We start from the raw sequence: 26,729 nt of genomic DNA on the forward strand, positions 1-26,729 counted from the left end.
AGGCACATGCTCTTGCGCTCGTATCCGAATTCCGCAGTGGTATGCATAAATACATTCTGGATGTTTATCTTAATACTCATTATCAATCATTTTCCTCAATAACAATGCTACAACGGGCGTGTTGAAATTTTACCATAGTTCAACCACGAACAAGCCTACAGCAAGCTGCTACCATCCACTAGATGGCGCTTCGTGCTCGAATCTGACAGTTCCCGTTTTTGTTTACATCGCTTTCTCACATGTCGGCGGTATTGTCAACACAGTCCAAACTCTCTCAACAGTTGGTAAAACTTCACTAGTTTCGATCACTTTGCAATGGAAAATAATACTACACCGGTCGTTACACCTATATGTAACATCGATAAGAAACATCCTAATCAAACGTACATCTCAGCATGGCGCAACAAGTAAGCAAGCGGTTGTATTTTCGTTTAACAAATTACTCTCAACCTCTCACACCGTTCATCTGTTTCACAGGGACGAGCTCCAGTCGGTGTATGATAAGATATTCAACTCAGGTGCGGACGATATCGCATCGAAAGAGGAAGCCCTCCAGTGGTTATACATGTGGAAGATACGTCAGGTGAAAGATTTTCCCGTCTGTGTGCGGTGTACGCTTGTGGTGCTGGAGGCACAGGTGTTCGATTTGCGCATGCAGCGCAATGAAAAAGACGGCAATGCGAAGGAAAGCAGAAACATCTATTCCGGCGCTTTTACGCGCTTTATTAACTTCCTGACGGAAAGTAGTGGCACGCGGAAGAAAAGTATCGCCGACTCGGTACGGGACATTGGCATCGAGACGTATCTGGTCGAGCTGAGGCACCTGTGCGCCCACCGGTCCATATCGATCTCGATCGATGTGTTCCGCCGGTCGGCAGAGTATTGTATGGATTGGTTGAACAAAGCCTACTGGCAGCGGGAACTCGCCAGTATGGAATCGGTCGATCCATGGACGTTGAAATATTGCTACATGGCGGAAGACGAACTTCCCGATATGAGTCTCATTCTGCGTACGTACGATGCAGTGTCGGCTGCTCGTGTAAGGAATGCTTACACGCTGGATATGGCAATCGAAAATGTTGGCTTAACACCGGAGGAAGTGAAGCTGTTGGAAACATTTGCGGAAAAGCACCGATCCTATCGGCTGCGCATAATTGCGAAACAAACGATACAGCAACTGCGGGAATTGCCACTTCCAAAAACACAAGCCGCAGTAAATGCGGTCTGCAGAGCGTTGTTCGATAACTGCAAGCGAATGTTCCAAGATGCCGTGGAGTATGGCAATGATGAGAATGCACCCTTGGGGACGATGCACAGCGAACTGTTCCGAGCACTGGCTGCCATGGGTTGCCTGCAGACGCTGTTCGAGCAGCTGATCGTAATGTGCGAACGTGCCAATGTCATGAATGCCCATCAACGGCCATGGGCAATGTATTGGGCACACAGAATAGCGGTCGGGTATCAGCTTCTGAAGGAGTACAAAAGATACTGCAGCACATTGCCACCGGAAAAGGTGTCCCGGATGGGTCAGGTACCTCGCGTTCTTCTGGCGAAAGAGTGGTACGCACAGCGTCTAAAGTCGGCCGCCAAACAGCATCTGATGTTGGGCCTGTACGTGGATTGTCCGTGGCATTTGAAACTTTCCCGCACGTACGTGCTGGCGAGATTAATGGCAATGAATGAGTACACGAAGGATATCGTGCCGGTGTAAGTGATAAATAGGATGTTGTTTCTAATGGTATTAAAGCTAAGTCATGTGATATTTCTTTTAGATTACTTACCCTGCAAGAACCACCGCTGTCAGACGAACAACAGCTCAAGATCCAACGGTTAACACAGATTTACTACAGTGATAGTAGTAACGTCCTCATCGATGCTTCCGGTGCGAAGAACCCGCCGAAACAGAACAGCAAAGTAACAAGTGATCGCAACGGAAGTAACACGGATTCGTCCAAAATTTACACAGCACAAGATCTCAAAGAAGCGATCGCTAAAATACGCAACAAGTCCAAAAGCACGGAAGAAACAATTCCTGCAAAGCGAGCCAAACGGTACGGACCATGGAAGGAACCGGATCAAACACTGGACTGGAGCCACTACCCGCTAGGAACGTGCCGAACATAAGTTGAACGAGATCAAATTTGTGTGCGTCGGAAATTAGAAATACCCACACACACAGAATTCCATACATTTTGTTTACCAGATCAATTCAAATCAATGTCAAAACGAAAAGTGACGTTTCGAAATCATGGCTGTCACGCAAATTCGTTGAAATGTTTGAACAATAAAGTTCTTGTGCTGCAAAACTCGTTCGTTTCGTTGTGAGCAAAAAGGACTGTGTTCCCCCAGAGACGCGTGGTAAACAAGTGGTAAGATTATTCATCAAATACAGTCCATTCTTTGCACTGATTCTGATACAACATGGCGCACTTTTATGCACCCATCATCTTCTGTGTTGCAGTTCCGGATAGCCGAATAATGTCGAACGAATACGCCTTACATCTACTTGATGCGTCCGTCGCACAGATCTGCATCACAATCGGCTGGACAACAGCGCACAAATCCTCGATACAGTTTCTGTCCCACTCGGTGGGACGATACATGCATAAGTTGGCGGAAATGCTGAAACATTTCGCAGAATTAAACAATCGCACCACACCGAACATGGACGATCTGGCGTTTGTCTTCAAGTATTTGAGCATCGATTTAGCTGAGATAGTGGAGTACTGTGAAAGTGTCCATCCACTACTGCCGTACGATGCGCCCCGTGTTTCGATCGCAAATGAAGGAAAAATAAGCAACGTAAAATAGTAAAGCTTTTTGTTGGAAGCCGTCACGTCGGGTCGTTTTCTTGCATGAGAAACTAAGAACCAAATGGCGCCATTATACGGTGTAGATAATTGAATATTAATTTACAATAAAACTACTTACAACACAAACACACACATCCATTCAAATGTACGCATTTTTTGTACTTTGCACATTGAAGCTGGTCTCCGGCTCCCAGTCAATCCATCGCCGGGTGCGCCTGCCATACTCTGGACTGCAGCACGTGCAATATGCCACGCAGTATATCGTTTTTGCACTCGATGCCACGCTGAATCTCGCGCAGCGTGACCAACTTTTCACGCTCGATCATTAACCGCTCCTGTTCGTAGACGCTGAGCCGCCGGAAACGCTTCCTGTGTGGCGTTTCTTCCAGCTCATCATCACCATGCTGTGCTAAAATTGCTTCCTCGTCCTCCTTCTCTACATCCTCTTCTACGTGGTCCTGTTCTTCCTCCTTTTCCGCATCTGCCTCCTGGTCAACTACCGCTTGGACGACCATTTCCTTCTGGTCCACTTTCGCTTCGTCCTCACTGTCCTCGGCAGATTGGGCAGGTATTTCGAGCTCTTCGCCCATCGGGAAAACGGTCACGAGCGCGTCCGTAAAATCTTCCCCGGCCAACACCTGTCCGACGGTGGGTGGATCCAGATGCGGATGCATGTGCTTGTGATGATGATGATGATGATGATGATGATGAGGATGATGATCATCTTCTTGCTCGTCGGTGTGATGAAGCAGGTGGTTCTGTTGCTGCTGCTGCTGATGATGATCGGCATAGCTGTACGATGCCACGACGGGATCGTCGAGGATTTGTTGAAATTTTTCAAAATACGGCCATTTCGGACGATTGCTGTACTGTCCGGTAATGGCTTGCTGTTGTAGTTTCGCTCGCACCTACAAATAAAAAAAAAACAATCCATCATTTTCATTGCCTTTCTTCTCGTATTCGTCACAAAACACTTTTCCCGTTTCGGATTTCACTCGCCTGTTCGAACGTTTGTTTGAGATTCCGAAACTTTTTGTACGCAACGTCCCACTCGAGATCATACGCGTAGATCTTCTTAAACTTCATGCTGATCTCCGCCCACAGGTCCTTCTTCTTGTGCTTGCGATCCTTAAACTTGTCCTTCAGCAGATCGTACTCGTGCAGCAGCAGCATGCACCGCTCGTGCGTCCATTTGAAGTCGTGCTGCGTTGGCGCACCCATCAGCATAATCGTTGCTGCGGAAGTGTTTGCCACTTCCTCCATGATATCGGATCGTTTCGATACGCGGTGCAACAAATACGGCAAATCAGCAACAGCAACAGCAGCAGCAAAACAACAAATGCTTTTCTAGCAAGGATGCAAATTTCCAGCACAACAACAACAGCACAGCACAAGTTGCGTTTGACAGCAGCTGCGAGCAGAAAAGCAGAAGAACAACAGCAACAACAAATAAAAGCCGCGTTCACGCTAGAGGGCGCTGAAAGGGGATGATTTTTTTGAAATTTGCCGCTTTACCAAAATTTTACCGTACAAATTTTGAACCAATTTGGAACCAAACCAATTTTAAAAACCTTCCCTTCACGAGAAATTTTGTGAGTTTTTTTTCGTAAATCACGAAGGCTTGTGTTCTTCGTGAGAAGCGGAAAACGATATTGCTGGTCGAAGTGTATTTGGCAAACTTTGCAAATAAATAAGAAGGTTTTATGCGTCGTTTTTGGATCTAATTTTACCTTTTTTCAAAAATATGATAGATTTTATAAAATAAAATTCAGATATGCACCAACTAAAATATTTTCTATAAACGTTACCCATTTTAATCCTGCTAGCTAAAAGTAATATTACTTTCATGTACCTGTTTAGATTTAGGAAATCGTTTATTTGTGGATAGTTAACATTAACTTTCCTATAGTTGTTGCATAAAGTCCCATAAATCCAAACGTGACGAGAATCCCCTCTACGTATGTCAACGTTCATGTCGACGAAAGTTCTGGCTTTTGATCCGATAAGAAATCGAGTTGTTGAAGAACGACTGTAATTTACATTTGCATTATACTTTCCAGGCTTAGCTTATACTTCATTAGTCTGTGATATATAGAGTGACAGACGTTCATGCATAATACATAATAGACGTCGAGAAGCAAGCCATCAGCATTACGGTTTGATATTTGAAGCTCTTTCTTGTGATTCTTCAATTTTAATGAAGAGTTCTTGCACAGCACTCCATCTTTGCTAAACATTGTGGACTGATTGTGGTGATAGATTTATAGGTAACGAACACAATAGTCACCAAGGGATACGTCGAAACAGAAGCAAATGAATAATATTTTATTGCTAATTTATCGTTACGTTACACGTGTGATGACAACCACCCAACAGCAAATTTCCTTAGTGGCTGTGAAAAGAATGTCAGACGCTTTGTTCAAGATATCTGTCTCTCTTTCGATAAACCGCCGGAGGTTAGTTGCCCCCAGTGGAGCCCCAGTTGCCCCATAAGACCACAAGATGTCAATATGCACTTAAACACGTGATTAACGCTAACTCAAAACCCGAAACGCAAGAGAAATTTAATTCTACTTCTATCATACTTCAATTCAAACAAATACTTCAATCATAATCCATTTATTTTCTGTGTATTCTTTTTTGTAAACGAAACCTTAACATATACAGGTATTATTAGTTAAGATACCAATATAATATAATTCATATATATATATGATATATATATATATATATATATATATATAGATAATTAATTTATACCAATTGTGGTTCACTTGCCATTCTGTGCGAATAGGCAACATCTTCTCCATCTTTCAACGCCAATGTGCGTCACGCACACCCATCATTTGCGTCCCCCGATTACAACGCCAGCCTTAAAACATTCGCCTCAATCAATAATAATAGCAATGTTCCTCTTCTCGTTTGTTGGTGGTGTTGTTTGTTGTGTAATGTTAATTGGGCATTTGTGGTTTGATTTGTTTGTTTGTTTGTTTCCTTTTTTTTTTGTTTCTCTTTTTGTTTCATTACATTTCCTTACAAACTTGCATCTGTCTGCAGCAAGATCTTCCCTCTTACTATAGCGTTACCACTAGTTTCCACCCGGAAAGGCTGTTTTTTCTTCATTACCACCAGAAGGGTAGCAACAAAAGAAGAGAGAGAAAAAAAACACACAAACAACATTGGTATCGCTACGAGTTTGTCTTACTTTTCCGACAAAAATCTAACTGAGATTTGTATTACGATTGTTTTTTTTTGACAATGCTGCTCTCTCTACTGTTGTTTTGTTCATGTTTTGTATGGGTTTTGGGTTGCACCTGTTTCCGGTTGCACCCTTTGTTTTGTCTACTGCTTCCGACACAGTTAAAGTACAAATTTGGCCTAACAAAATGATCGTTTCTTGCACTCGCTCTCTCATTGCTCCTTGCTGTTTTGTTGTTGTTTAGTTTAGTTTACATTTAGGGGGGGTTTTCCTTACATTGTTTCATTGCTCCATTTTGTTGTGTTGCTATTTTTTACAAACCTGCTACTACTGGGTTCTCCCATCCATGAGTACGATTCACAATATTTCCCTAACGGTTTTTGTGGTACTGTTTTCCTTTGTTTTATACAGCTCTATTACACATTCTTTAATACACACTTCATTCATATACGCACAAACACCACACCTTTCCGTTGCACCGTTCTTCTATCTTCGAGAAGTGCGTGAAAAAGCGCCTTCCTGTTCCTGAAGACCAGTTATATTAGTAACATTTTGTACAGACCATTTGATTGTGTGTGAGTGTTTTTGTTTGTTGTTGCATTTCTCTTATCATCATCATGTGTGGATGTATGTATGAAAAGACAATAATTAAATTGTTGTAATTCTCTACTTAAAAACGTTTTCACTACTTAATAATGTTTTGCATTCAATCAATACTCTTTGCTACAGCATTCGTTAAACTACTTACGCACTATCATGATATCGCTTTTACAGGCGAATTACATTACGTGGCTATATTTACACACCTCTTACACAACACTCATGCATACTCTTTCCCTCCCGAAAGGGATCATCCTTAATCTGCACACAATGATGCTTATGGGAAGGGGATGTTTGAATGATCATTCATTACTATAAATAGTGTTGCTAACACACTGTGTGATTTGTTTCGTTTAATAAACTATAAGGCCTTTATGGGGGCCTCCCTAACATTCCTTTCGCTGTCTTGTCTGGTTCCTTCTGCCATCCTTCACTCCACTACCCTTACCTATCGTTTACCCCCGTGTTTACGTTCCCACCACAAAATGGGAACACAGGCAAGTGGGGTTGGTTGGCTCGTTCCTGTCGTTATAATACATTTACACTAGGTGGTGCTGGTCGTGATAGATAGAAGGGTATATAAATATAAGTATCAAATAAATAATTTCACACCACTGATCTCTATTCCCCGGTGAGCCCGTGGGTGGTGGGGTCCCCTGATGGCAGCAAAACCTGCCAAACCCTGTCCAACCAGCAAACAGATGCACACGACACGGCAAACAGCGTGTGGATCGTGTGACGATGCGTTTAAATATCCTCTTAAAAATTACTGATCCTTACAATGCCTTTTAAATCACTGCGTATGTGATCGAGTGTGGGTGAATGAGTGAATAGATCAAGATATCTAAACTAGGCGAAGCTAGTCCACCCCTAGCTAAACTCAGCTACGCCGCTTGCTTTCTCGTACATAAACTTCCATAGAAAAAGGGTATTTTGTTCATGGTTTCTCCTTTTCTACACAGCGGCACATACATATGTATCATCCATCCCTCCGATTCCTGTTCGAGTTACAACTAATGATAATATGCTCATGATGATGATGGTTACCGGTATTCCTCATTCGGCGATGAAACGTTACTTTGAGTATGCGAGATTTGGGTGCTTAAAATAGGGCTACATCTTCCATCCTGATCCCTTCGGCATCGTTTGGGATTTGTTGCCCGTCTTAGGGTACTAGCTCTTTGTCCATTTGTCCTACACGCCCAGTCGCCCCAGTTGCCAAGCGCAGTGTCTTGGTAGCTACGCCGGTCTTCACACGACATCCGGACCAATCACCCGTCTATACAGCAACGGGCAAATAAAATCAATGAAAGCCAGAAATGGCAGGGCCGAGACCTTTTCAAGTTGCTGTGCCGATAAAGAATAAGGAATTAACTTGTCCGACAAAACCAGCGTTTACAATCGCTTCGGCTAGTAAGTAGTTGTGTTTGTGGTTTTTATGGTGTTGCAAAGAACGTGGATTGCCAATTTTTCCTTTCAATGTGATTTCAATTGTCGCTAATCGTTAGTTTTGGCTCGCTGTTTGCCTATCTGCTTGGTTGGTTTTGTTTTCTGCTACAATTATCATTAGCTATCGCCTACAAACTAATCCTTCTTCTACTCTCTACACAATTCATTGCTATTGAAAGTCATTCCGTTTCACCTTCTTTTTGTAGAGTTTCATTTACATTATTTAAATTATCATACATCTTTTGCTTTATACTTCGGAAATGACACACACACACGCACACACCGTCTTTTTTCAACACAGGTTGAAACAGTCCTTTCTCGATCACGATAAGTTCCAGGATCAAGATGCTTCTCGGAGAGCATGCAGTTTATAGGTTCCTCTTCAAATTGTAGCCCATTTATAAAGTTCTATTCATATTGACTATCCCGGAGTTCGCTATATTCCTCATCCCGATTAAGTGTGCGTGTGTCAGCTGCAATTGACATTTACCACTTGCCCTTTGTGTAGGCTACATAAACTTAATGTAGCGTGGTATAAAGGGTTGGGCTCTTGTTGTTCGTTCGACAGTGTTCTACAGCAGTCCGCAGGAAGAAACACGGAAAAGCAGTTTATCTTCACAAGCTTCGTAGCGAAGATGACGTCCGACATTGTTTACTATAATTTCAATCTGTTTATTACATCTCGTTTTAATGTTGCACATGTCCGGATTGTTTGCACAATGGTTTGCTGCACGGGCTACCGCATTCGTATGGTCGCACTTTTGTTTGAAACCGATTTGTTACCATGAGAAATGGGACAAATAAATACTGTGTTGACAATCAAACAGTGAAGATGCATACGCATATCACCACTGTTATTTGTTATGACTATTGGCACGAAAAAATCGTCTGTACTGGTAGTAAAAAAAATTGAACTAAAAAAATGTAGCAAAATATGTAATAAATACTATTTAAAAAAAACACAGTAGTATAGAGCGTCATGTGACGGTTGAGTCATTGTCTATCGAAAGTAGCTATTGCTTGCTGACTTTATGCACATTCATCGATGCACCCAGTTCAGTTAAACAAATTCAAAAGCTGTGTTATGTTTCAAGCATGTGTGCACCAAACCTATTGCACATTAAAACCTTAACAACGCAAATGTCCAAAATATTCATGTCCACCAGAAAAATTAACCAAAACACCCATGGTATTCTTCTAGAAACAGTGTCACATTTCTCGAGCCATTTTTTGCATGCAGCCAAATTGTTTGCCTATTTTCGCACAGTACACACCGTGAGCTGTTGAGAGTATATCTTGCAGCAGCGTTCCTTTCGAAATCTCGCTTGTTTGCGTTTCTTTTATCTAATATCACAGACAGATAGAGACCGTCGGGGTCAAGAGTCAGAGGGTACGCGGTGTGATCGAAAGCGGTTGGTGAGTTGGAACTGGTTAGAGCACCAATAATGCAATCGCCCGGGATGCTTGTTGAGCTGAACTAACCAATTTGATGTGACGGATGAGTAACGGAGTACAGCGTACAACCATGATGGAACCATACTGGGAATGCTTTTACGCCAGGGCAGCCGTCATGTGGTACAGTTGCATTAGCACCTGTACATGTATCGGCAAACAGGACAGACGATCGTGCGTGTTCGAGTCCATTGCCAGCCATGATAGCAGATTGTAGCCCTCGAGCACATACCGCAACACATCGGCCGTAATGTTCGAGTCCAGCGGATGTTCGGTGGACGATTGATTCTGCTGCAACGGATCGTCGGTGTTTTGCAGTATGGTGGGACTGTGCAGATGCAGCGCCGTACGCAGAAACACCGGACATACGTTCTCCATGTGCGGGCAGGACGACCAGAACCATTCCGGCATGCGACCGGTGGGAGCCGTCGACACAAGATATCCGATGGCTAGCGGTTGTTGTAACACCAGACCGACCTGTTGTTGTTGAACGAAAAAATGAACAAAATTGTAATTTCGTCAATTAATTATTAAAATCACTCCCGATAAGAATGTTTCTTATGATATGATTCATCTAATGACACTGGGTCTTACCTCTTCCGAATCCTGTGACCCGTAGCCATCACGAGACCCAGCACCTTTAGAACCACTTTCGCCTGGGCTCTGTTGGTTGCCTTCAAACTGTGAAGGGCTACCTGGTCGTGAATGTGGCATGTTGATCTGCTGCATCGGTAAATCATCTACAAATGGACAAAACACGGATATAGATTCCTTGTACTGATGTTCTTTTTTGTAACGTTTACATACCCCAGCACTTGAAAACGTCCATCATGTTGATACCATCATCGTCGTCGTCCCCATCCATGATGACCATGTTGAGATCCTCGCCCAAATCCAACTCTCCAATCACGCTGAACGACGCCTGGGCAGACTGTTAAAAAGAATAATTGTCCAATTAATATCAATAATCAATTTTAATCCAACTCCCACGCTTATTCACATCTTACGACCAACTCACCTGTGCTTTGGCGCTGGTCGGAAACACCAGTATGTGTGTGCAGGTCGCATCCTGCGGCGTCGATAGGGGCGATTGCATTGACCGCTGGCTGAACCGTTCATCCGGCGTAAACTGATCGGACATGACGCGCAAATCGGAATCCGGCTCGAGCGTCACCAGACAGGCGCTCAGTATGCTCGGTACGGCGATCGGATGCATCAGCGAACACTGCTCGCAAATGTCCTTCAGATGTTTGGACGCCCGCTGCAGGTTCGGTTTGCTCAGTAGCCAACTCCAACCCTTCAGCTCACCGTGTCCGATGCGCCCGATACGGCCCACAACCAAACGCCACGGTTGTACCGTCTGTGAGATTAGCCCAAGGATGAAGTCCATCAACTTCTGCAACCCGTACCGGCGTGCCGAGGCACGCTTCCGACGACCACGGTTCGGAATGTCAATGTTGATCGTGACCGTTTCCAAAAACTCGCCTCGATCATCGGTCGCAACCGCTAGCAACCAGCTCTGATCCTCGCTCAAACAGTAGCTACAGTACATGATGGAGCATTGTTGCTTCATGCTCGTCTTACCGAACGACTCTGTGTTTTCGCTCTTCTCGCATGACCTTGCCAGTACATACGGTGGTGTGTACAGTCGGTACGGTACGCGATTCTTGTCGTCCTTGCGCTTGATAAACTGTTCTGCATTAGCGGCCGTTCCGAATCCCGTCAAGCTCTTAACCGTGTTCATGTGTGCGAGATACTTACGGCTCTGAGAGAACACACTCAGCGCCAGACAACGCATGTGGTCACTTAAACGTAATCTATTTCGATTACGACCGAGCTCGAGAATGCTTTCTAGAGAGATAATCTGGAAGTGTGGGTATGGAAAGAAACCATATTAGTGTCATTTAATAACGAGTAAAGTTAATACGCTAATTAAAGGTACTTAAACTTACTTGAACACTAATATTGCTACGTATCGAATCCGGAACTGCGTTAAGAATATTCGAATAGCAGCGCAGCAACGAAAGGCACGCCAACCGTTCCACGTCGGGTGAATCGCTTCCACAAGTAAATGGTTCTACGATGTACAGCACGATATGTGGCGGATCTTTTCCATCGTCGTCAATTCGCATGCCGTCGGCAGGACTGGCGGAAGAGGTATTCAGCTGATCACGATTTTCAGAGTCTGTCAGAAAAAATTAACAAACACTGTGTTAAAGTAAATAATCACATACACAATACCACTCACACATACCATGATCAAATTTAGGAGTATTCGGAGCCTTATCACCGGGTTGTGATGAATCCGGTGTGCTCGGTGGTGGCGGTGGCATTGGACTTTGGCCGGGACCATCGTTTCGATTCTGTCCCATAGCATTTCCTCCCGGTTGATTCATCGATCCACTGCCCAACGATGACGATCCTGACGAACCACCCGATACTGAGGCCGAAGCCGAGGATGAAGACGACGTATGGTGATGACTCTCCGGTGGATCGAGCAAACTCTTGTCGGATGGTACCTTCGACAGATACGGTGCCAGCTGCTGCTGACACGTCTGAGCGTACAGCCGTAGCAGCTCATTTAACCCTGACGACGACGAGGAACTGTTGCCATTCTTGCGTTGCTGATCGACGCCCATGTTGGTGAACCATTCGTCCAGGTTGGAGTTTTGCGTTTCCTTTAGCACACGCTGACTGCCCACACGCAATATACCGTCCCAGCCTTTGATCGGTGTATGCCGACCCAGCTTGCACATTTCGTACGTAGTGCTGAGCTCCTTGAAGTACGTACGCACCTTCGCCACCACGTAATCATTGTCCGGGACAATCGCAACGTACGCAACATCGCGCGGATATGAGTAAGGTTCCAGCAGCAGCTTGTCCCAGTAGTGCAGTGCGTACGGAGCCAACGATAGCCAATCCTTCTCGTAGCCCACGATCAGCGATGGAATCGGTTGCGGTTCACACTGGCCCGTTCCGCGCCCAGCTAGCCGGTGGAACTGTCTCCACGTAAGTGGACCCTGTATCGTGTACGGTGCATCCCACAGTCGCGTCGTGCAACGTTTGTGGAAAGCATCCTGCAGGAGCGGTTGCATCGATTTCATTATCCGCACAATGTCCTGATTACTCTTCGGACCACCCGCACGCAGGAATGGCCATTTGTGGACGTTCATAATCCCTCTAAGTGTGCCACCCTTTACGAGTGCACCACACGCTGTGTTGGACGATGAAGACGATGACGAGCCGGATGCTGGTTGCTGCTGATCTACATCCATCTTACTCTCGTTGATTGCCTGCAGTCGTCCCTGTTCCAACGCTAAACTGATCACATCGTTCGCATCAACGTACTCTAGCAGGTGTACGGCCCCGCTTTCCGATCCACGGCCGAACAGTGCACCACGGTACCGATTAACTGCACGATGAATGGAATTGCTAGAACTTTGCACCACGGAACACTGCTCCCTGAGCAGATCCATCACTTTGAGCGTTAGCGGTAAACTATCACTTGCGCTACCACTTGTTGAAGAAGCTCCACCGGCTGTCGCCAGCGTTCCAATCGATCCACTGCTTCCCGATTCTTCCATCTTGATCGCTTTAGCGGTGCCGTTGAGGAATTCAAACAATGAACTCTTCTTGTGTACCGCCGGATCTTCGGCCATGCCCGTGATTTCCATTTCATCCTCGAAGAATAATCCTGCCCGGTGAGCCATTCGGCGATTGACCACCGCACTGAAACCACACTGACAATCGATCGGATCCTCATCCAGATATCCATTCTGAAGGCTGTCGGTATTGATCGTGATCGTTTTGTCGCTGTTTGAACTAATCGCCGGAGATCCTAACATTCCACCGAAGGCACTACTACTGCTACCGCCACTGAGTCCGAGATGTGCTAGGGCACTCGCTTTGCTCCTGCCGCCAGTTACTCCAACATTTCCACTGCCTCCGCTACCGCCCGTCGTTTCCGGTGGAGCTGTGACGGAGTCCATCCAGTTCGTACCGGGCAGTGCGAGGTACAAACCACTGTCCGCGCCGCGTATGTTACCGACGCACTTTGCACCGGCATTACACACACAAAGCGTACAGCTTTTGAAGTTGTGATCGCGGAAGATGTTCAGTGCGGTATCGTATAAAAGAATGTTCACTAGCAGTGCGTTCGTTTCGATGTTCGTACTGCGACCACCCGGTGCACCGTTCGTGCTGACACCGCTCGCACATCCAACACCACCACCGGTTGACGAAAGCGGTTGGTTCACGGTTGTACCTAACGGTCCGCCTCCAGTCGAGGACGGTGTCATTGGACCACGGTTCGAGCCCGGTCCCCCGCTGTTGTCCACCCCATCGAGCGGGAATTGTTTGCTGTGGTAGGAGGAAGGCGTTGCGACGGAATTAGCCGGGCTGGCGATAGCCACATCGTACGGTGGCGGCGGAAGCAGCGGTGTCGTGCGACGGAAGTTAAGGGATCCCATCGGGTTCGGACTGCCTGCGGCAGCTCCACCTAATGGCGATGGGTATGGTAGTGGACACGAACCACCTTGTGGCGTCGGTACTCGCATCGATCCGCCAGGTGTGGCGGGTGATATGGGTGACATACCTTGACGCAGTGGAACCGGAATTCCACCCATTCCCGGATGGAACAGACCACCGGATGTACCAGCACCAGCAGGCGATGGACTAAGCATTCCCGCACCGCTACCGATGATACCCCCGGGCAGCGAGTTTACCGACGGTGGTCGCGAATGGGGCTGAGATTGGGCGCCCTGTGACGGTGGGTTCGAATACGGATGGCTGATCGATCCGTTCAGGTTGTTTAATCCCCCGAGGAGGGAGTTTGGTGTGCTCAAAGGTTGCGGGATGGTTAAGTTACCCAGTTCTTGCTTGATAATTGGAAGTAATCCTAACCCAATGCCACTAGCAGGACCACCAATACCCCCCGCGGACGTACCATTTGGCCCGCTGCTCTGGGTATTGTTACTATCCGACTGAGTGCTGTTCTGCTGTTGGTCCTGTTGCTGCTGCTGCTCTCGTTCCCGTTCTGCCTGTTCGCGTAACTTTTGCTTTTCCCGTTCGGCAGCCGCTTGTTCTTTTTGCTTCTGCCGGGTCGATTTGTATACCAGTTTGGTGCAGGTGCTGGTTGGGATTTGTGGTATTATTAGCTGGCTCGGCAAACTCGGTAGTGGTGCGTACTTGGACGAACCCACGTACGGACATAAAGGTGGAGGCAAAAACACGAAAGACCAATCATCGATCGGTTCCTCCTGAGGGCTACCCAGGTTTGGCAAGGTCGGTCCAGTTCCCGGCCCACTACCGATCCCGGACGACAGCGACATTTGTAGATCGACCAGTGTATCGATGGCAATTCCACCATCCGAAAGGCATCCACCACCACCGGGACTGGAGTTCGGGTGCGGATCCAAACTTGGCGGTGTCGGGAACATCTGCGACAGTTCCTTCGGACTCAACATGCCGCTGTTCACCGAATGATGGTTCGAGCTCGGGAAGCGCTTGCCTTCCTCCGAGAAACCGCCACTTCCGCTGCAGCTCTTATTCGACCCGGGCGGAGTATTGTGCAGGTCCGGATCGTCGTTAAATGGGCCACCGTCATCGAAGATCTGATTCAGATCATCGATCGACGGTTGCAGATCTTGGTCCGTTAAAAAGGGACCCTTTTCTTCCTTCTCTTTCTTGATTTCATGCTCCCCGAGCAGGGCACCGTCTCCGTTGCCGGAGGATGGTCCGTTCCGGTCGGGTGTTCCGTTGGCACTTCCTATTCCACTACCGGCAACACCGGCCGCTCCCTCACGACCAACAACTCCTCCTCCGCTGCCGTCACAGCCGAGTTCCATCTTGATCTGTCCAAGAAGAGGTTGGCCATTGTTTCCAGTGCCATTATCACAGGCACCTCCTCCGCTACCACCGTTATGACCACCGAGCGTTTCCACGAGCGGATCGGTCGAATCACCCGATGTACCACTCTTCATGAGCATTCCATTGGCACCGACAACGTTCCCAACACTGTTACTTCCCGGCATTGCCGTAGCACTAACACCAAAACTCGTCGTCATCGTACGGCTATGCTCGTTTGCGTACAGATCGAGATTCCGAATCTTTTTCACAAGACGATTTTCCTCCATTGCTAGCCGCATCCGCTTTACGGGATGATTCATCCTGGGAAGCAAAACATGCGAAAGAAAAATATGTTTAATTGATCATTTCTAATAGCCACAACACAAATACTACTTACCATGCATCAACGCACGTATAATCGTACAGTAGCTGCGACGTGCTGGGTATGTCCTCGCTTTGCAAAGTCTCATAATCTTTGCAAAACAGTGATGGTCGTTTCAATGATTGCAGCATTTGCAGTATCGATTCCCGTTTCCTCGCCAGATTGTTCGCCATGGCCGTCTGATGCGCGGAACTGTACACGCTATGGATGCTTGGCGTCATCGGTACACCACCACCACTGCCGATCGAACCTCCGGCGCCGAGCGATGACTCGGAACGCACCTTAAGGTTACCGATGCCGGACGACAACGTATTGCTTCGGGGTGATGTCTTTAGCGCGTTTAGAGAGCTACTGTTTGAGGAGCTGTTGCTGCCGGTGCTACTACTGCTAGACGAATTTCCCATATTCGAGTTGCTTTGCGATTGTTGCTGTTGCTGCTGCGCTTCGGTGGAGTTACCGGTCGAACCGGTCGAACCACCACCACCGCCCGGATGGGACGGTGTGTGATACGGTGAGGCATTGATGCTTTTACTGTCGTGTTGATCGGTCGGTGTCGGTGCCGGTGTGTTCTTGTCCAGATGATCCAAACAGGGCGTACCCGGTTGTACGCTGCGCGGATTGTTCGAGGCAGGTGGATGTGGAGACATTGTGATGAGCTGCGGTGAAGATACGTGAAAACGGAGGAATTAAAGTTGCGTTGGGACAATATTACAGTAGAGCAAGAGCATAAAACTGTTACTAACCTGATCACCGGATGGTACCGATGTTGGCTGAGATACCGACGACGGTTGCATCGGGGATGGTGCCGCACTGGCCGGCGAACCTTCTGATGGAAGCGGATGCGAATCACCGATTGACATCGGGTTGCGACAGTAGGAAGGTGGCCCACCGTAAGGCGTTGTGCTGCCGGCGGCTGCGCCCGTTGAATTCGTACCACCGGAACCACTATTACTATTGGCGGCACAGTTTTGGTTTGACCTGAAGTGAGGGGGAAAAACAAAAGTAAGTTAAATACATTACACAAACCCGAAATGAAACTGTTTCTATAATGTTCATCAATGTTTCATTCAACTCCATGAGGTATATGGCAAATGAAAATGATATGAAATAAAAGAGAAGATATATTAAGATTATATGAATAATTTAACACGCATGCAACGATCTGATCCATTTCCACTATTACACAATGTTAGTACCAATGTTATGAATGCACTACAGGAGTTTATAAAGAGGGTTAATATAAATGATATTCGTCGATCAGTAGAAATGTTCCACTTAAAAAAAAACATTTGTTGAAAGAAACTTAAAATATTTACTTGTGTTGAAATAATCTTTAGGTTGAATGAATGACTCCGAATTTCTACTACGAAGATTTATAATTTTAAAGATACAGATAATCATGATTCAATAAAATCAGAGATCCTGTGATTTTTTTGTTCTTAAAGATACAGGGAAGATACAGAGAGAATGTTAAAGAATCCTCAAATATTCACGAAACTCCCTCGATTCATAATATTGAGAGCTTCATTCATTCAACCAATCATCAGACATTCGTGACTCCCTGAAGATGCGCTTGAGATTATTAATTCTTGATACGATTGTCTCCTAAGTAAGAATGTGTACAACAGGCATCTCTCAACATAGTCATTAAGTTCAACACTAGTATTGATGATATGGAGTGATTCCGCCATGAGTTGGTGCACTGTACATAATTGGGTTATTCGATTCTTAAGACCTACAATATAAGAGTTGATATATTCTTGATGATTTCTGTATCAATTTTCCTTTTACCAACTATTTTCCAATGTAAGATGAAGAATATCCCTCTGTAATGAACCGGAAACAGACACGGCCGGAGTGGAGTGGGTGTGTGAGCATAAGCAAACGCGAATGACAGTATAAGTGTGACCATTCCCTTCGAAGAAGAAAGTTCTAATTATGAAGGTGGAACTTTGGTACACGTGATCTTGCTGAGGGAAGGTGTGTTGTTGTGTGTGTATTTGGGATACAAAAGCGATATGAAGCTAAGCTTTGTTGTGTGCTTCATACGGAATAGTTTTCTTCCTTATTGAGGACAGCAAGAGCAATACGAGGAGTTGGTAAATGGGACATTTGTGACATTTGGTGAGTTTTTGGGGGTAACGGGAGTGTGAGAGCGAGGATAGATCACCAGGAAGTGGAGATGGGGCGGGAGGGGATGAGTGCTTGATAACTTCCACCTCCCAACCCTTGGTTTATGGCTAAAAAGGTACAACCAACCTTAAGCACGAGTCGGCCAGTTCGAGCGAATCGGCTGCGCTGTCACCGGAAGAAACGGCTCCAGGCGAAGTGGCAGCGGCGTTGACGGCCGTCGAAGAAGACGCAGCAGCAGCAACAGCAGCAGCTAATGCGTCGGCTGCAGCAGATAAGCTCATCGGTTTGGTACCGGGACGGAACAGAGCCTCCTGCGGGGCTCGCTTATGGAAGGCAATCCTTTGCGGACGGTGATGATGATGGTGATGGTGATGATGATCCTTAGCCGATTGACTGCCGCCTGCTCCATGATGGTGATGGTAGTGGTGATACTGATGTCCGTGGATGGACTTCTCACCACGGTTACTACCACCACCAACACTTCCGGCGTAAGTGATCGAATAGGACGATTTGGGAGATGGATTGGAGGAGTACAGATTTGCCAAACTGCCTGCCGTGCTTAACGAGCATGATGAGCTTACTGCTGCACCGATCGTGTGTTGCTGATGCTGCTGATGCTGCGAGACACGTCCACTTGCCGTGGACGAAGTGGACGACGAGGACGTCGATGTGGACGACGAGGAAGATGGTGGTCTCTTGCAACACCTGGAACACACACCCGGTTACACAATACACATACGGTAGGTACGAGCATGGGGTTGAGAAGACATTCGCGCACAGAGCAATGCCGTAGCAACACGATGCATAAAGGTTTTTTTTTTTGTAAATTGTTTTTACATCATTATTAATAGTATTATTCGCGGAAAGGGTTGCACAGGCAGACGGTACACGATGGGCAATAAAAGAGAGAGAGAGAGAGAGAAAGAGAGAAAGAGCAAGGAATATAAAAAAGAAGAATAGGATAAGAGATACAAAAAAACGGTGAGTATAAAACAAAATAAAATCGAAAAAGAAGAAAACGACACAGGTAGTACAAAAATCGAACAAGCGAATAAATGAAACGCACACATAGTAGCAATATTTTGGGCGGGAAGGATGCTACCATTAAGATGGATGGAGAATGGAGAAAATGTGCTGAAAAATGAAGTTATTAGGTGATTTTTTTTAAAAGGTGAAAGTGAAGCAGTAATTAAAGTCTACTGCGCCAAACAAACTGTTTTTCGTCAAAAGTGGTTTTCAATAGTATTCATATGTTTCACAAGAAACTATAAGCTTTGTGCTTCTTATGTCACAAAATGGGAAAGATGGATAGTATTGTTTTGACAATATTTTAAAATACATCTTATAACGCCCTACAAAATTCATATTAGATCGATAATCCAATCTAATTATTGAATGAGGTTTGTTTCCTAAATAAGTTTGAAAATACGATATGATAAGCTAATACAATTCTGCAACAATGTTCTTCGGAATTGGAACAAATATTTTAAATTAAACAAAAAAAAACACACTGAAAACATCAAGAGAACTACATTCAATATTACGGTAAAGTACTATCCGCATGCTGTTACAGTCAAATAAAACTATATATAATCATTCAACAAAGATTCTTCTGCAACTTAAAAAGTTTCTCTTTTTAGCAAAAGTACACAAACAAACATACATGCTTGAACTACTCCAACCTACTTCTGGTACAACTATTCAACAAACAAGACGCACTATTCTACTTCCAAAAGTAAGCAAAACAATAAAACAAAGAGGAGAAAATAAACAAGGATAACGCATCCTCGTTGTAGGACGAAGAAATTCCAGATCAAAATGTCGATATGAATATGAAACGTGATGATAAGTGCTGATGGTGGTCGTTTTCTGCCCGTAACACGTCCCAATGTCTAGGTAGCTTAACATTCGGCCATCACTTACTTGATACAGCAGCAGGTCACTTTCACCGTTGGGTCGCTAATCTCCCACACGGAAGAGTTCCCGTTCGCATCGACTCCGTTGGCAGCACCGGAGGAGTTTTCATCACCGCCACCACTGCTGGTACTATTGCTGCCGGTCGCTGTATTGGAGGTGTTACCACTACTGCTGCCACTACTGGTATCCTTTGGTTCCGTTTTGATCGTTACACCACTGCCGGGTGTCGTGCTGATCGTTTGGCTTCCATTATTAGCTGCGGATGTGCTGCCATTTGCAGACGATGAAGACATCGGCGACGGTGATGGTGACGCGTGCATTACGCAGTCCTGCCAGACACGCTCCGGCAGGATGATGGCCGGCGACTTGTTGATCAGTGCCGACGACATACTGAGCGGATTACCGAGATCGTTTGAGGGCGATTCCGGCACCGTAAGCGGTGGGGTCATCATGGATTTATGGTGATTTCGCTGGCGTAGCGTACCGGTGGGGGATGCCGCTACCGAACTGCTCTCGTTCGGCGAGTCTTTGTTGCGTGCCGTAGAAGGATTACTGTTACTGCTGTTGCTGTTTCCCGTCGCCGGTTGATTGCTGGTTGTGTTGATGGCGCCACTGGACCGCTCGCTAGCGTTATTGACACGGCTGAGAACGGATGCTGCGATGGAGGGTATCGCCGTGACTGGTGTTGCGGATTGATTGCTGTTGGTATTATTACTGCTAGTGCTATTATTACTATTACTTCTACTATTGCTCCGCGTATCGTTCGCTGACGTCCAGTCGTCCATATCGGCGACCAGCACGTACTTTGTGGGGTACCGCATCTTTAACTTCCCGACGAGGATCTCCACCATCGGAGGCACATTGTCAGAGCCGTCTTCCATGCCGCTGAGCTTGTTCGAGATCGGATAGAACGCACTCCAGTCGTCGAGCATCTTCTGGACGTGCGGATCGCTCGCTTTGTAGCTTTGGCCGGTCAGCGTACCGGCCAGCCCGAACGGTGCCAGTATCACCTCCCGCGGTTCGATAGCATCCGTCGTTGTCGATCCATTGGCATTGCCACCACTTCCAGACGCTGCACCGCCAACACCGGGCGATGCGGGAGTGTTTGAGCTACCTCCGTTCACTCCGGCCGGTGTAGGACTGGTCGGTCCACCGTTTGAGCCGGTACTTGGGCCAGCCTGTTGCGCCTGTTGCGCCTCTTCGAGATGTCGCATGGTAAGCAACCGCACCGGTGGATGTTCCCTTATATCCATCGAGGTGCACACCGTACTGTCTCCGTGCACAAAGAAAGTGAACGAAAATGATGCGTGATGTGAGCTGGAAATGAGTGAAAAGACGACAGTTAATCGTAAGCGTTAAGCGATTTATCTCGAAAAACATCGAACAGGAACTTTGTCTGTCGGTGGTGGAACGAGGATCGAAGGCAACAAACAATCTTCAGCAATCGATCTCAGAGGTCCACCGGTGGTGTACTTGCTCTTGGAAACATCTTCGGCACATCTCAACACATTCGGTAACCCTTGCTACATATTCTTCAGGCAAAGGGCCACCAGAAGCTAACATTGAGATAGACGGTTCCGTGGGTAATGGTGAAATGTAAAACATTCGCTTACCTTTTCCCAAACACTCCTTCGCTGTTCGAACTGGGATGCACGAACCACCTGCCAATACGTACGAATCCTCGCGATAATAAGCATCTGTCAACGGAGAGAAAAGGCCGAATAAGACTTATGTAACACAAACCCTTCTGGTAGACGGTGTACGTACCTTTCAATCACATTGTGTAACGCCTTAAATAATAACGAACGGCACTCGTACGAGAGTCCATTCTCCCAGGAGCCTTTGTCGCCGGCTTCTGTAACGATAAATAGATAAAAAAGGATTAGATTAGTATGGTACGACAATCGAAACTTGTTCTATACGCAAATTATCACAAGACGAACAGAGTGGTAAAATAGTTGAAATGGTAACAGTATGAAAAAAACAACTTTGCCCCGGTTTCAGTTCAAATCCCGATCCCGACATCGGACCCATCCCTATCATAATGCAGTAAAAAAACCTTTTTTAGGCAAAAAAAGATGTTTGCAGGGGCCAATCAAAACGAGCTTTTCGCGATCTCTCCGCCAACACATTTGAACGGCCCTTACCTGCACCTGACAGCGTCTGTCAACAGCAGAAAAATGCTGCCACCACAAACGAATTCAAATTAAATGAACATCAACCGCGCGCAACAACATCGCGTTTCTCCCGCCCGCGTGCATGTCGGGCACAGCTTTAAACTTTCTCATCGTATTTACCCATTTACCTGCAAGGACCTTTCGGGGCATTTTTTGGAGCATGCAAGACAAAGAGGTGGAAAACACAAGGGGGGGGGGGGGGACAACCGAGGGGACACTCTTCAAAGCGCACAACACAGGCAAAAGACATTTTTATTAAATTATCGTTTCATTTACCTTGGCGTGTCCCGAACCAATCCGTACCAGCCCGTACCCCCCCATCGGTCAAGGCTGTCAACAGCGCGCGGTGCAAGAAAAGTGCCTGCACACAGACACCCAACCAAGGGAAAGCAACACGACGACGGCGAAGGTGGAAAGAACCTTTTTAAAAGTGTCCAATGTCACGGCGAGTTAAGCTTTCGCGTGCCTTTGTGAGCCGAGACTAAGAAAAGCCTACGATTTATGTCGATTTGACGTGCTGCGTGGAGGCACAATACAACGCAACGCCTCCCCCGTTTTGTGCCGGAAAACGGTATGGTTTGAAGGAAAAGTTTTATGAAGGGAAAAATAGGCGTGATGTAGTGAAAAACAAAAGCAAAAAACTAACATGGTAATTTTAGTTTGTAGAACTTTAGTTTGTCGACTGAAGTTTTGTACAACTATTCCTTTTTATCGGCATGGTCGAATGGTTTGTTAGTTTTTTAGCAGTTTACCTCCGTTTTATGGGGCATGTTTTAAGTTTTCCGAATGACATTTCATCTTTGTGTGTGTGTGTGTGTGTTTTTGTTGTATATTTATGGAAAATGAGACATAAAATTCGAGCAAGTTCCACCTGTTTCGTGACTGTTTTATTTCGTTTCTCGTTCAAAATGGTAGATGGTGGAGACAATCCAGAAAACCCCCCTTCAATGGTACACTACTCCACGGCACAGACACCATGGCAGGGACCCCAAACTCGATAGCAACGTAAACAGCCATCACGTAGAGACATTTTCCCAGCCAGCGCAGTGAGACTCGTTGTGTTGCGCTTAAGACGTTGCAGCAAACTCTCTTTTGCTTTTGCTGCGTGAAGCTCGATGCCACCGTGCAAAAGAAAAAGTCAAACAAACAGCTGCTGCAATTGATACTCTTTCTCTCTCTCTCTCGGTGTATGCCATATGCATTCATCGTTTTCTTCGGTAACCTTCACGGTCTACACACAACAGGTTGCCTCGAAAAAAAAATATAAACTATAACTACAGGAACCACGGAAAATGAATACAAAAAATATTAACGTTAAACAAAAACCACCGAACACGACTGCACGAAAAGACACTATAGGAGTTACATTCTCTCTTCCCAAAACCACCCGTTGTACAAGGGCCACACAACTGTCGGTTAATATAATTGTCCCGGTCAATTTAATTGGATCAAACCTGATCCGGGTCTTACAGGTGAGGATGAAAACACGCACACCAAAGTCTGACCAACCGAATGGGCCCCGCGCGCTGACAGATTGCCTACTGTCTAGGCCGACGTGACACGGCCCTCATACAGCAGAGAGTGGCTCCACTGGTCAAAAGATTTTCGTTACAAAAAGTAGGTTAAATCGAAAATTGGTAAAGAAGAAATTGAGCTTCGAGATCGTGTCTTAAGAATTGTTAATGTTAAATCGTAATAAAACTATGACTTCGTAATTTTATTTTACTTTCTTTTTGTTGTAACTTTTAAATGGAAAATTTTGAAGAAAAATAATTAAACAAAACATACAAATTGTGTATAACTTTAAAAAATATTTAAATCATAATGCACAAACACCACAACAAATAAAAGACCTAAAAAAGTGAAAAAAAGAAAAAGGAAAACAGAAGCAAAAAGTCGAAAAATATCGTCAAAAGTTGCAAAAACACATAGGAAATGATATATGCTAGATTACAGCCGATAACAATACTATTCTTTTTTCCTTCTTTACACCAACTGTCACATCGTGTGCCATCATATCATACCCCCAAGAGCATCTCGTCAACAAATTAACGCATTCACGAAACCGACATCTCCGGCATTCGCCCCCACTACCCCCTCCCTTTTTACAACCCCTTAACAACCCGTAATGGTCGGATGATGATGATGATGATGGTGGTGCCGAATGGTACACCCCCGTAAGCGTTCTAATCCTTCGTAACCGTTACCAAAAAACGCCGGACAATAGCAACAGGGCGATGAACAGCGACGCGCGCGCACACACACGGAGGACATCTGGCGAGGACACCCGGAGGACGACGAACGGTTTTCGGACACATCGGATTCTGTCCGATGGGCGTGGTCTCGGGACGCTCGGGAACAAAAACGTGCGCAGGATGTTCCGTTTTGCTGCGACCTTCACACCACCACCCACACGGACGCGCGCACTCTCTTCGCTTTCGTGTGGGCCCCCCATCACGCATTCCCATTGGGTGTCCTTTGGGGAAGGAAGTCGGGAACGTATGAAAGCTGGCGAGCCAGGAAACCTGCGGTGGCAGGGCACAATGAAGGGGAAAATTCCGTCAAGCCCCACGGGGACAACACCAGCAGCCGCGGACACATATACACGAGTCGGCTCTCGCTTATCGATTGAGATATCACCGTCCCGGTAAGTAAGGTTAAACACATGAATGCGTGCGAAATAGAGTGGCTGGATTTGGGGGACCTGGGGCCCGACCGATGCTCTAATTGAAAGTAATGCATCATTGTCGTGTTGTACGACGGTGGAACGTGTACAAACAGCTCCTGCATAAGTCACATTTCGCCGGATCGGATCGATGCTAATTTCGTTCCATTTCTCGATTGCGTATGAATATTTCAAGAGCCAGTGGAATCGATTTTCCCGTCCCCGATCGGATCATTGTCTACCCATCTATTGCGTTCGAACGCAATTGTGCGAGAGCTGTGTGTGTGTATGTGTTTAGTAACACAAGATGCGGACGCAACACCAGCAAAAACATAAATATAAATAAATAAAAAACCAAAACCATCTTCCCACTTCCAATCAGACACGTGCGAAATAATTCTAATGTCTCTGGTTGTGCACTCTCTCAGAGTTGGTCAGAGTTCCGTGCGTCTTCAGATCTCCCAATCGAAGACAAAGTCGTCGTAAAGTCTCCACGTTTTGCCTTATTCATGAGACAACATCCAAGAAGCGTTCCAATAAATCGTATCATCAATTTGCGGGTGATGCTTCGTTTTTTTTCTTTCTTTCTTACGACCCTGCGGGCCGTGGGTTGCGTCGCCGGGCGCTCTCAACACATTCCTGCCACATAAAACAACCACCAAAAATCATAACGCAATTCCCACCAATAAACGAACGCATGGTTGGTGGGTCTTCGCGAATGGAATTAAAACGTTGAACGAAACGCCATTTGGCAACTGGGCCCACACCGCGCACTGCCATGTCGCGCGTACAGATCGAGTGAGCGATGAAGTTCAAGATCACTTGAAAATGTGGGGAAGATGAAAAAAAAGGCGACAACTGTGCAACCTTCCATAGGCCCTTGTTCACCTTGACATGCAAAATTCGCTCTTGGAATGTGCGCAAAGTGGGGACACTCAGGGCTAGAAAAAAGTTGATCATTAAAATATCATAATATACTTCAGATCTTTAATGATCTCCTTAGACGATCTCCAACTTTCGGCGACAATTGTGTCAGGGATATGTCATCCCGTAGTGAAGCATCGCCAGCATTGGATCACTCGTACACGTCCAGTTCGTGGGAAATACGTATCCACACCAGTCCGTTGAAACAATAACAACCTAATAGATAGTTGATTTCTACAAGCAATATCGCTATCTACCGGTGCCCAATAATTTGGAAGATAAGAACCGTGCGGAAATCCTCATTCCGCAACACTTTTTGTTGCTGCTGGGATCTCCTGACGTCACACGATACGCTCAAGTAGACATTAACGCACACACACACCAAACAAGCGTCGAAAGCCAAACCCCCGGGGGGGGAGGGAGGGGGAGATTAGAAATCTGTGGAATGTCGTCACTGTTCGTGAGCATGGTTGGCAGGACCATATATGCGGCGAGATTTTTGCTCACCAGAGAATCGGAAGATTCTCCGGAACAGTGCCGATGGTGGTGGTGTGGCGTGTTACACACCTATGCGCGGGGACCTTTGCTGAGAAGATGATGATCTCGCGACATTCTGCTTCTTTCCCACCATCTGTTGTTGTTTATGTGTTGCTAGGTTCACCTCACAGCTTGCCTCAGTTGAGAGACACGCGCTGTGGTGCGTTTGCACGTCCAGAGTAGGCAGAGCACGGTTTACTATGATTAGCAGCGCTAGGCATGAAACAGAGAGTGAGTAATTTCGCTTACACCATCTACTAACTCGCCCTGTGCTGCGGACATCGTACACACGGCCTGTGGAACCGCGCACTTACTAAAAAGGCACTGAGAGGGCCAGCAGTTAGGTATATTGATGTGATTCAGCATGCGGAACACCTTCATACGAAACGTCCATGATGCCTTAGCCAATGGGACCCTGTGTGTTGGGAAGGTTGGGAGGGTGGTGGCCAGCAAAAAATAAAACTTGATTTTCCTGTTTTTGCTCTCAATTTCTTCCAACTCGTTTCTCAACTACCTTTTTTTGCCCGATTTCGCCGCACGGCACACGCACTGGAGCATTACAACATGGAACCACGGGATTGCGCGCTCAGTGCGTCTCTCCGTACGGTGGCGGTGTATTTGTGCGCCTGAGATA

The 26,729-nt window shown here is 46.2% G+C and overlaps 3 protein-coding genes across 3 annotated transcripts in view; 1 reads left to right on the forward strand and 2 right to left on the reverse strand.

Moving 5' to 3' along the window:
- Positions 1-315: 315 nt before the first annotated feature.
- LOC128714763 (uncharacterized) lies at positions 316-2,124 on the forward strand. Its single transcript, XM_053809643.1, has 3 exons — positions 316-407; positions 478-1,707; positions 1,773-2,124. Exons 1-3 carry the CDS (start codon positions 316-318, stop codon positions 2,122-2,124), a joined length of 1,674 nt encoding a protein of 557 aa, XP_053665618.1.
- An 883-nt stretch (positions 2,125-3,007) lies between these two features.
- On the reverse strand, positions 3,008-4,076 carry LOC128715225 (uncharacterized). The gene is made up of 2 exons (XM_053810107.1): positions 3,813-4,076; positions 3,008-3,721 (listed from the first exon to the last, which is right to left on the reverse strand). The coding sequence occupies exons 1-2, from the start codon at positions 4,074-4,076 to the stop codon at positions 3,008-3,010; spliced, it is 978 nt and encodes a 325-aa protein (XP_053666082.1).
- Positions 4,077-9,612: 5,536 nt separating this feature from the next.
- The window catches only part of LOC128715955 (mediator of RNA polymerase II transcription subunit 13), a 45,439-nt gene continuing 28,322 nt past the window's right edge, over positions 9,613-26,729 (reverse strand). Inside the window, exons 3-14 of the mRNA XM_053810878.1 lie at positions 21,560-21,647; positions 21,406-21,489; positions 19,799-21,109; positions 18,002-18,580; positions 16,486-16,720; positions 15,758-16,398; positions 11,768-15,681; positions 11,466-11,698; positions 10,532-11,377; positions 10,321-10,444; positions 10,108-10,253; positions 9,613-9,990 (exon numbers count right to left, since the gene is read on the reverse strand). Of these exons, the coding sequence (XP_053666853.1) occupies positions 9,613-9,990; positions 10,108-10,253; positions 10,321-10,444; positions 10,532-11,377; positions 11,466-11,698; positions 11,768-15,681; positions 15,758-16,398; positions 16,486-16,720; positions 18,002-18,580; positions 19,799-21,109; positions 21,406-21,489; positions 21,560-21,647 (8,579 nt within the window). The remainder of the gene's footprint in view (positions 9,991-10,107; positions 10,254-10,320; positions 10,445-10,531; positions 11,378-11,465; positions 11,699-11,767; positions 15,682-15,757; positions 16,399-16,485; positions 16,721-18,001; positions 18,581-19,798; positions 21,110-21,405; positions 21,490-21,559; positions 21,648-26,729) is intronic.

This window comes from Anopheles marshallii, chromosome 3, assembly GCF_943734725.1.
Source record: "Anopheles marshallii chromosome 3, idAnoMarsDA_429_01, whole genome shotgun sequence".
In the NCBI taxonomy this organism is placed as follows: Eukaryota; Metazoa; Arthropoda; class Insecta; order Diptera; family Culicidae; genus Anopheles; species Anopheles marshallii.